This window comes from Panthera tigris, chromosome D4 (assembly GCF_018350195.1).
Source record: "Panthera tigris isolate Pti1 chromosome D4, P.tigris_Pti1_mat1.1, whole genome shotgun sequence".
Lineage (NCBI taxonomy): Eukaryota > Metazoa > Chordata > Mammalia > Carnivora > Felidae > Panthera > Panthera tigris.
In genome coordinates this window covers 18,716,393-18,728,457 of record NC_056672.1, presented here as the reverse complement: position 1 = coordinate 18,728,457, position 12,065 = coordinate 18,716,393, and the positions used below count along the sequence as shown (strand labels likewise).

Sequence of the window (12,065 nt, the reverse complement as noted above, 5' to 3'; positions counted from 1 at the left end):
GATGCTCAACATCACTAATGGAAGTGCAAATCAAAACCATGATGAGTTATCACCTGACATGTCAGAATGGCTACCATCAAAAAGACGCACTACTGCACAGACCAGACTTCGCTTGAGGGCCATGCTCCACTTTCTCTGCAACTATGTCTGACAAACCCAGTATGGCTGTAATTGAGAAGTTCAATAAGCTGAAACTGAAGAAGACAAACATACGAGAGAAATCCACTGCCTTCAAAAGAAACAACTAAACAGGAGAAGCAAGCAGGTGAATCGTAATAAGGCATGTGCCGCCAATATGGACCGTACATTCTACAGCATTGCCTTATTTTACTTCTTGTGGCTGTTGAACTTTTTAAGATGTAAAGAGGTTCGATCAAGTTTAAATGACCATCCTGCCCCTTTTCACATCAAAGAATGGAGAACTACTGACAATGAAGGCGCCTGCCTCTCCTACCTAGAAAGGGAGATGCAAAGAACTTCCATGTTGGTGAAGAAAGAAGCTGGGTGGAACAGAAGTGAAATCTAAAGTAAAAACCAAGCTGGTCCAGGGTGTCCTATAGGCTGTAAAATGCAGTTTAATCAGAGTGCCATATTTTGTTTACATCATTTTAACTATTGGAATGCACATTTTGTAAAATATGCAAATACAGCTTTAAAACCTGAAAAAAGAATAAAAGAACAATGGGCAAGAAGTATTGGAGACGACGTGGAGAAAAAGGAACTCCTATGCACCTGGTAGGAGTGTAAATTGGTGCAGCCACCACGGAAACAGTGGGAAGGTTCCTCAAAAAACTACCATGTGGGGGCGCCTGGGTGGCGCAGTCGGTTAAGCGTCCGACTTCAGCCAGGTCACGATCTCGTGGTCCGTGAGTTCGAGCCCCGCGTCGGGCTCTGGGCTGATGGCTCGGAGCCTGGAGCCTGTTTCCGATTCTGTGTCTCCCTCTCTCTCTGCCCCTCCCCCGTTCATGCTCTGTCTCTCTCTGTCCCAAAAATAAATAAAAAACGTTGAAAAAAAAATTAAAAAAAAAAAACAAAAAAAAAAACTACCATGTGATCCAGCAATCTCACTTTCTCAGTTTTCCAAAAGAAATGAAAACAGGATGCCCAAGAGATATCTGCACTCCATGTTCGCTGAGGTATTTTTCACAACAGCCAAGATATGGGAAACTACCCAGTGTCCATCAAACAGATGAATGGATAAAGACAAGATGTGTGCATAATTTAACATTATTCAACTCTGAGAGAGAAGGAAGGGAATCCTGCCATTATGACAGCATGAATAGACCTTGAGGGCAGTATGCTAAATGAAATAAGCTGGAAGGAGAAAGATACTGCCAAGTATCATTTATATGTGGAATTAACAACAAAAATGTCAGGCTCATGGCAACAGAGAATAGAGAAGCGGTTGCCAGAGGCTAAGGGGTAGAGGAAATAGGGAACAGCTAGTAAAAGGGTACAAACTTTCAGCTTTGAGAAGAATAAGGCTGAGGATCAAATGCAAAACATGGTGACTACTGTCGACAACCTGTACGGAGTAACAGAAGGCTGCTAAGAGAGTAGAACTTAATGTTCTCACCAAAAACAAGTATGTGAGGTAATGGATGTGTTCACTGACTATACAGGTGAAATGCTTTCACAACATACACATAGGTTAAACCACCACACTATACACATTAAAAATCGTATAATCTCATTAGTCAATTACACCTTAACAAAACAAATAAAAATTACAAAGAAAAAGAAATCTATTACAGGAAGTGAAAGGAACATCCAGCTTCAAGAGATGATGTTAGGACCTTTCAGACTCATGACTGAAACTTTCTAAGACAAGCCAAACAAGCATCCATGAAGGGGTGATTCTTTGCTTAAAAAACTTTTCTTTACCTGACCTATGAAATCACTTCAAATTAAATTAAAACTCTTAGAAATGACCTAGTGTTTTGTACTCAACTTTCTTGAGAAACTTGGAAAAAGCAGAAAATAGAGTCTCTACTGATTAGGACATCATTTATATCGAAAGCAGCATGAAAACAGCAAAAACAAAGCCAGCTGTTGGGCTGTAGATTTGTTTAAAGAATGAGAGAAAGAAAAAAAGAAACATGAATTTAAAGTTTGGCTCTGCATGCTAAAGGCTACAAACTTTATGATCTTAGCAAAGTATTTAGCTTTTCTAGAGTCTATTTCCTGGGCAAAATAATGACTGTTAACACTTAACTTGCTGAATTGTGATCAGGGTTAAAGATAAAAATATACAGAAATTTAGAGGTGGACTAGGGTTTGAACATAAATAACAGATGACCTGACATATAGTATTCCTTAGCCAAGCGTGTGGCCTGACACCTAACAGAAACGCAGTATAAGACATACTACATAGTTATTCTCTGCCTATTTTTATATATGCATTTGATTTTAAAAAGAACATCTAGTATAGATCCTATGTTTGATACCCTCTTGATATACAGATTAAGCCCAAGATATGGGAGACGGAGGAGTCCCCCCAGATATCAAAGATAATGAAGAATGAACCTAACATTTACCTAAGTACTTTCTCTAAAACTTAGAAATGTTTAAGAAGAAAAAACATGGGCGCCTGGGTGGATCAGTCAGTTAAGCGTCCAACTCTTGATCTCAGCTAAGGTCATGATCCCACAGTAATGGGACTGAGCCCCACACTGGGCTCCATGCTCAGCATGGAGCCTGCTTGGGACTCTCTCTCTCCCACCCTCTGCCCCTCTTCTGCTTATGCTCACTCTCTAAAAAATCAAAACAATATATAAGAACCTAAAATTATAAAACTTCTAGACTATAACACAAGAAAAATCTTCTTGATCTTGTATTAGGCAAAAATTTTACAGACAAAAAGCTTCATCCATATTCTTTTATTCATGTTTCTTATATTCCATAAAAGTATATACTGATGAAGTGGATTTCATCAAAATGTAAAAACTCTGCTCTTCAAGAGATTGTTAACAAAAAGCTCAGCAAGAGATTATGAAAAAAAATATTACAAAGCACTTCAGTTTTTAGGGTATGGGACAACATGTCAGCAAATTACTCTTACATGGTTTGATGAAGTTAAGTTCCTTGTACCATTTTTACAACTTTTCTCTAAGTGTGAAATTATTTCAAAAGGAAAAAGTTATATGTGGAAATAATTTTTAAAAGAGAAAAACATGAACACTTATCTTCATTTTGAAGTTTTCTTCATAAGAGGTAAGGTACATAATATAAAACATACAAATCATAAAAGAAAACCTAATAACTGAATAGTTGAAAGTAAAAGCTTTGGCATGCCAAAAATAAATGAATCAGATAATAAACAAGGAAACAAATGTTCATAAAAGACAAATAGCAACAATTTCCTTAAGTGGAAAACCACAACACAAAAGACATGAACACCAGTTTCCAAAAACAGAAAGTCAAACACCCAATAAACTTGTGAACATAAGTCCTATAGTTACTTATAAATGCAAATCAAAATCAAAATATAACGTTTTTTCATTTAATTGAATAAATTTTAAATTGTTAATACTTAAGACAAATGAGAACAGAGAAACACATTTACTGCTGGTGGGACTATAAATTAGTACTCAATTTAAAATTCGGCAAAGTTCATGAAAATGTAAAATTCACTGAGCAATGCCACTTGTAGGAATTTATCCAATGGATAAAAATACACAAAATGTATGTACAGGGAAGTTGAAAACAGTGTATTTTAACTGTGAGCACTCATGTGAATACCCATGAAAAGGGGATCATGTTAGGCAAAGAATGGTACGTTCACACAATTCAATACTATATGGCTATAAAAAAGAAAAAGGTAGATCTGTATGTGCTAACATGAAAATATCTCGAGGGTACATAATATATAATGGTGAAAAGAATACAAATTCAGAATGCTAAGTATAATAATCCAATTTATGTAAATTTTAAGAACCTGAGAGTGTGTGTGTATATATATACATACACATATACATACACATATACATATGGATATTTATACATAAGCATGCCACAGTACATGCCATCAACACTTCTGGACAAATACAGACATAGTGGTTAACAATGTTACCACCGAGGAGAGGGACTGCAAGCTGAAAAAGGGAAGAGAGGCAGACTTACCATGTAACTCTCTTTACTACATGCGCCTTTTACTCTTTCATCATTTTCTCTTTTAAGATATAATTTTTTTTTAATGTTTATTTATTTTTGAAACAGAGAGAGACACAGCATGAGCAGGGAAGGGGCAGAGAGAGAGGGAGACACAGAATGTGAAGCAGGCTCCAGGCTCTGAGCTGTCAGCACAGAGCCCGACGTGGGGCTCGAACTCACGAACTGTGAGATCATGACCTGAGCTGAAGTCGGACGCTTAACCGACTGAGCCACCCAGGCGCCCCTTAAGATATAATTCTTAAAGGTCTATTCAAAATGAATTAAATTGTTTTACCCAAAAAATTCTGTGACTCTTACAAATACTTTTTGTTGAGTTATTTTAATTTGTACTTTTATCAATTTTGCAAAAACATTACCTGAAATGGTTTGGCAGGGGCATATGTTTCAGTTGCAGGTGTGGGTTTCGGAATGCTTTCAATCAATTCCAAAATCCCTTGCAGTTTTTTATCTGAGATTCGTAAAGAAATCAGTGGTAACTTTCCAAATATCTTGAATCTGTTTCAAAAAAACAGTAATCATTATAAGGCAAACTTCATTCTGATTTAAGTGCACTAAAAAGACAAATGTTCCCCTTGAAATATGCAAAAGTAATAAAATGCAATTTTAAGCTCTAAAAATTACCCACACAGTCCCTATGACATATTATTCCCTAATCTCCACCCAAATTTGTTTTGCCTCACTGGCCAGTCTCACTAGGTAAACTAACTTCAATATTTTTCAGCCGCTTATTTTCTAATGTTACTATGTTTATTATCCCTCTACTATTTGCCAAGGTCAGTTCACAATTACTAATTATTAATTATTTATTACATTACAGACACTAAGGAAAGCACTGAAATACATTATCAAACATACTCACAACCTATATGGTAGACAACCTATTTTTGCTCTCTGCTACTTGTAAGTTCCCATATGCACAAAGTTCCTATCAGGAAACTAATGCTTACCAAGTTCAAGTAACTACTATGAGATTATGTATCTAAAATCATGTTTAAAAGTCAGATGTGACTGAAGAAAAGTTACATGATCATAGTAAGTAGATGCATATGACGAAATCCAACACCTATCCATGATAAAAACTTTCAGTGAACTAGATGAAAGGAGAGCTTCCTCAACTTGATAAAAAAGATCTTCAAAAAAATCTACAGCTATCATCATATTTAATGGTAAGAAACTGCAAGTTTTCCCACTAAGATTAGGTACAAAGCAAAGATGTCTCTCTGATCACTCCTTTCAATACTGTCTAGAAGTCTTTACCATGCAGTAAGACAACAAAATAAAAAGTATACAGATTGTGTTCACAGATGACATGATCATCTACACAGAAAATCTAAAAAGACTCCTACAGAACTAATAAGCCCTTATAACATGGTTGCAAAATACAAGGTTGGTATGCAGCAATCAATAGCTTTCCTACATACCAACAATGGACAAGTGGAATTTAAAAATTAAAAACAGGATCGTTTATATTAGCACCCAAAAAAGTAATACTTGGGTATAAATCTAACAAAATATATACAAGATCTATATTGGGGAAATTGTAAAACTTTGATGAGTGAAATCAGAAAAGAAATGAAGAAATAAAAAGATATTCCAGTTTACCTATGGATATTAAAACCCAGGGCACCTGAGTGGTTCAGTCAGTCAAGCATCCGACTTCAGCTCAAGTCATGATCTCACCCATCATGAGTTTGGGCCCCACACATAAGGCTCTATGCTAACAGCTCAGAGCCTGGAGCCCGTTTTGGATTCTGTCTGTCTGTCCCTCTCTCTCTCTCCCCCTCCCCTGCTCATGCTCTATCTCTCTCTCTCAAAAACAAACATTAAAGAATTTTTTTTAACTCAGTATTGTCAAGATGTTAGTTCTTCCCAAACTGATCTATGGATTCAATGCAATTAACATCAATATCCCAGACAACTATTTAATAAATATTGACAAAATGAGTCTAAGGAGAGGTAAAGGATCCGGAATAGTAAACGTAATACTGAAGGAGAAGAACAAGGATGGAGGACTGACACTCCCAGACTTCAAGATTTACTATAAAGGTACAGTAAGACACTGATATTGGCAAAAGAAATGACAAACAGATCATTGGAAGAGAATACAGAGCCTAGAAGTAGACTTCTATAAATAAAGTCCACCGATCTTTGACAAAGAAGGCAATATAATGAAGCAAAGATATACTCTTCAAAAAATATAACAGAGATAACTAGAAAAATGTGCTAAGGCTGATGTCCAAGAGATTACTGTCTACTTTTTCTTTTAGGATTTTTACAGTTTTAGGTCTCATAATTGAGTCTAACTCACTTGGAGCTTATTGTTGGGTATGGTATAAGAAAGTGGTTCAATTTCATTCTTTTGCATGTAGGTGTTCAGTTTCCTCAGCATATTTTTTGAAGTGACTGTCCTTTCCTCATTTTATATTCTTGCTTCCTTTGTTATGGAGTAATTGACCATATACGTATGGGTTTATTCCTGGGCACTCTATTCTGTTCCCTTGATCTATGTGTCTATTTCTGTGCCAGTACCATAGTGTTTTGATTATAGCTTTGAAGTCTATCTTGAAACCTGAGACTATGATACCTCCAGCTTTATTCTTCTTTTTCAGACTGCTTTGGCTATTCAGGGTCTTTTGTGGTTCCTTACAAATTTTATGATTATTTGTTCTAGTTCAGTGAAAATGCCACTGATATTTTGTTAGGGATTGCTTTGAATCTGTAATTTGTTTTGTTGTATAGACATTTAATGATAGCAATTCTTCCAATCCATGAGCATGGAATTCTTTCTACGTCTTGGTATCCTCATTTTCTTTCATCAGTGATTACAGTTCTCAGAGTACAGGTCTTTCACTTCTTTGGTTATGTTTATTCTTAGGTATTTTATTCTTTTTGGTGCAACTGTGAATGAGATTGTTTTTTCTTTCTGCACTTTATTATTAGCATGTCAAAAGGCAACAGATTCCTATGTATTCATTTTATACCTACAAATTTACTGAATTCATTTAGTCTAGTAATTTTTTTGGTGGAATCTTTAGGGTTTTGTGTGTAGTATCATGTGATTTGCAAATTAAGGGTCACAGAAAAACTGATAGGAGATACCGAGATGTTTTATATACCTCTTACATGTACCCATGCCTTGCCTCCTTCATTAACAACATTCCCAACCAGAATGGTGTATGTTTGTTGAAACTAATGAAACTACACAGACAAATCAGAGTCACCAAAGTCCACAGTTTACATTACTGTTCACTCTTGGTGCTGTACATTCTGTGGGTTTGGTCAAATACATAATGACATGTATCAATCATATCATTTAGAGTATATCATGTAGAGTATCTTCACTGCCCTAAAATCCTTTGTCCTTCGACTATTCATCCCTCCCCTGTCAGCTTCAAGTCCCAGCAAGCGCTTTTCTTTTCACTGTGTCCCTATTTTTGCCTTTTCCACAATGCCATCTAGTTAAAACTACACATTATGTAGCCCTTTCAGATTGGCATCTTTCACTTTGTAATATGCATTTAAGGTTCCTCCATGTCTTTTCATAACTTGATAGCTCATTTCCTTTTAGCACTGAACACTATTTCAGTGTTTCATATGGCACAGTTTATCTCTAACCTACTAAGTGACATCTTGGTTGCTTATAAGTTTGGGCTATAAAATTGAAATATAAAATTTAAGTGTATAAACTTTATGTAAAATTATGAATAAAGTTGCTACAAACATCTGTGTGCAGGTTTTTGTGGGGATGTAAGTTTCAACTCCTTGAAACCTAAAACCTTAAAATCCTAAAAGACAAAATAGACCATAATCTCTTGGACATCAGCCTTAGCAACATTTTTCTAGACATTTCTCCTCAAGCAAGTGAAATAAAAGCATAACTAAACTACTGGGACTACATCAAAATAAAAAGCTTCTGCACAGCAAAGGAAACCATCAACAAAATGGAAAGACAACCTACTGAACGGGAGAAGATATTTACAAATAATATATCCAATAAAAGGTTAATATCCAAAAGATATAAAGAATTTCTACAACTTAAAACCAAAAAACCCAAAAAATCTGATTTAAAAAACGGGCACAGGACCCGAATATTTTTCCAGTGAAGACATACAGACAGCCAACAGACATATAAAAATATGCTCATCACTAATCCTGAGGGAAATGCAAATCAAAACCACAATATCATCTGACACCTGCCAGAACAACTAGCATAAAAAAGACAAATAACAAGTGTTGCTGAGGATCTGGAGAAAAAGAAATTTTCATGCAACGTTGGCAGGAATGTAAATTTAGACAGCCATTGTGGAAAACAGTATGAAGTTTCCTCAAAAAATTAAAAACAGAAACACAGTAGTTCTACTGGTGGTTATTTACCCAAAGAGAATGAAAACACTAATTTGAAAAAAATACATCCACCTTTATGTTTATTGTGGTATTATTTATAATAGCCGATAGAAGCATCTGGAAGGTCCATCAATAGATAAATGGATAAAGAAGATATATATACAATGGAATATTACTCCACCATAAAAAAAAGAATGAGATCTTGCCATTTGCAACATGGGAGGACTAAGGGCATAACACTAAGTGAAATAAGTCAAAGATAAATACCATACAATTTCAGTTACACGTAGAATCTAAAAAACAAAAAAACAGATACACAAATACAGAGAATAAAGTGATGGTTGCCAGGGGAGAGGGTTAGGGATGGGCAAAATGGGTGAAGGGGAGCGGGATGTATAGGCTTCCAGTTCTGGAATGACTAAGTCATGGGGATAAAAGGTATAGCACAAGGAATAGAGTCAAATGGTATTGTAATACTCTTGTATGGTGACAGAAAGTAGCTATACTTCTGGTGAGCATAGCACATTTAGAGTTGTCAAATCGCTATGCTGTACACCTGAAACTAATGTAACCTTGTGTGTCAACGGCAACAATTTTTTCCGTGACTCTAAAACTGTTCTAAATAAAGTCTCTAAAATAATAATAGTTTAAAATGAGACATATCAGGGGCGCCTAGGTGGCTCAGTCGGCTGAGTGTCCGTCTTCGGCTCAGGTCATGATCTCACAGTTCATGAGCTCGAGCCCCACGTCGGACTCTGTGCTGACACCTCGGAGCCTGGAGCCTGCTTTGGATTCTGTGTCTCCCTTTCTCTCTGCCCCTCCCCCACTCATGCTCGGTCTCTCTCTCAAAAATAAACATTTAAAAAAAATTAAAAAAATAAAATGAGACTTATCAAAACGAGAGTAAGTTTTTATTCACCATTTTTATCCCTCTATCTTTTCTAAAACTTAACTTTTTCAATTCATACGCATGGCTGCTAAGGTTATCAGTTTAAAAACATATCTGCATTTCCTGAGAAAATTAGAAGCTTTCTTTTACTTTAATAGCTGAAATATTTGTAATTAGTTCCATATATTCTAGTTTAACTTAGGTAACCATTATAAATCTGTCTCATTATTATAACTCAACTTTTCAATTTCTTTATATATACCAGGTGTACAAGCTGAAAATGGGGGCACCAAAATACTATGTACTAAATAGTAGAGGACTTCCTTTTTATTTGCCTTAAATGTTTTAAGATCAAATTTCAAAGGATGCTGCCTAATACTTTTACAGTTCCAGGGTTTTAGCATATTCACTTCAGACTGCTCCAGCTTACTAAATTAAAATCAAACGCTTCTCAGATTTGTTCTTTCTAAATCATTTAGTTTCTGCCTCTTATTATTGTAGCTGTCCTTCTCTGATCCTAACCTATAGCAATTTTAGTATCATTAGAATACTCGTTCAAATGACCTTCCCAGTATCTTTTCCCTTGTACTGGTCATGTTTGACTACAATGCACTGGACTGGAAACTGGTAAAAGATGGCCAGGGGTTAACTCAGCCTGCTGCTTATTTTGATAAATTAAGTATTACTGACTGGAACACACCCGTGCCCATTCATTACGTATGGTTTACGGCCATGTTCACCCTAAAACAGCAGAGGTGAATAGTTATGACTAACAATATGGAATTCAAGCCTAAAATATTTACTATCTGTGCCTTTACAGAAACAATTTGCAACTGTTACATGCGACTGCTCTCTCATGATCTTGCATTTCCTTTATCTATCTTTTTTTCTTTAAGTTTATTTATTTTTAGGAGAGACAACGCATGTGCCCGCATGAGTGGGAGGAGGGGCAGAGAGAGAGGGGGAGAGAGAATCCCAAGCAGGATCCAGCACTGAGCATGGAGCCCAACATGGGGCTCGATCTCATGAAGCCTGAGATCATGACCTGAGCCAAAACTCAATCTAAAACTTAACCGACTGAGCTGCTCAGGTGCCCCAGATATAGGTTTTAATCGGTTATTTCGATTGTTTCTATGCTCTACATATTCCCTGCATTACAGGACATTAATTCTTCCTGATCATATACTGATAGAGCAACCCAACGCAAGTTCCTCAGCATAATATCAACTTCTTTTTCCTGGTACTCCCTAACTTTCTAGATCCAACCATACTTAAAAAAAAATATTTCAACTAAGCTAAAAAGGAATCAATTCAAACTCATGTTTACAACAGAAAATCACATACATCTTTGTTTTTTACCACATACTGACAAACTTTACAAGATATATTAAACAATAAATAGGCTGTGGGACATCTGGGCAAGAACTAGAGAACCTAAGCCTCGTATCTAATATCAGACTACACCTAGTGTTGGATTAGAAAAATCCACAATGTATAGAATGGCTTTTGTTCCTTCTGTCTTTCTTAAGCCAATTATTGACATCCCTCTGCCTTAAGACTCTCAGACTGTAGTTTGATTTCCTAGCAGAAGTCAAAGAGAACAAGATTCAGTACGCTACACAATGTTTGCTAGCAGACAGAGTCATTATATTTTAAAAAGCAACAAAGAAGAGTATGGGTCTCTCTTTCACACAACAGGAGCAGGTAAGTAATAGCAGTCACATCCACAGCAGTAGGAAAAAGCCAGGCTATCACTACTTACCTCTTTCCCCCTATACTTCCTTTCAGACACAAAGCCTGGGCACTACTTTAAGAGCATTCTCTTGTTGCCTCCCTTGTAACAATTCCCCTGGGACTGTTTGGTAGGCGTTAGATGTGTCTTTAGTTAAATTATAAAATAGATGATCCGCCTGAGGTTTGCAAGGAAGAGGAAAAAGTACTGGCGGAAAGACAGGTGAAAGGACTGGTTACAGTCTGAAACTATTGAGGACTAAATCAGCTAACCAGTCCAGTCGAGTTCAACAGACTTCTCTACTTAGGATCCTGGGCCCAAAGTTTCAGCTAACAGTAAAATATAAAGATCTCATTAAAGATCAAGGTATTTATATGATAAATGTAAAATCAAGTATCACTTATAATCTGATTACAACTCCACTCTTTATTTTCTATGGGATTTAAGACAAATGCAAAAAATAATTATAAATCTACGTTAATAAGTACACAATATATAAAGACGTAATACGCGACATCAGTAACATAAAATGGGAGGGGTAGAGCAGTGAACAAGTAGAGTTTTTGTATACAATCGAAGTTAAGTTGGTATCAATTTTAAATGGATTGTTATAACCTTGTGATGCTATATGTAATCTCCATAATAACAAATAATAAAATATCTATACAATATGCACACATGGAAAACAGAAGGGACTCAAACCATGTCACAACAAAAAAGTCAACTAAATGAAAATGAAGTCAGTAAGAAAGGAAATAAGCAACAAAAAAGTTGTAGAATATATGGGAAGCAAATCTAAATGTACATGGTTTAAGCTTCTCAATCCAAGATCTAAATTTAAAGAATGGATTTAAAAAATGGGATCCAACTGTCTGCCAGAGACTCAGTTTAGATCCAAGAGCACCACTAGTTTAAAAGTGAAAGAAC

General features: G+C 36.0%; 1 protein-coding gene and 1 pseudogene across 8 annotated transcripts in view; one reads left to right on the top strand and one right to left on the bottom strand.

The window, feature by feature from the left end:
• Window positions 1–12,065, bottom strand: part of VPS13A (vacuolar protein sorting 13 homolog A) — a 256,059-nt gene that overhangs the window by 170,834 nt on the left and 73,160 nt on the right. For all 8 annotated transcript variants that reach the window (XR_006210800.1, XM_042965112.1, XM_007077511.3 and 5 more), the window contains one exon: window positions 4,530–4,668. Coding sequence is in view for 7 of the 8 variants with exons in the window: in XM_042965112.1 (XP_042821046.1) it covers window positions 4,530–4,668 (139 nt within the window). In the remaining variant the exon portion in view is untranslated. The remainder of the gene's footprint in view (window positions 1–4,529; window positions 4,669–12,065) is intronic.
• LOC102956154 lies at window positions 96–276 on the top strand (annotated as a pseudogene).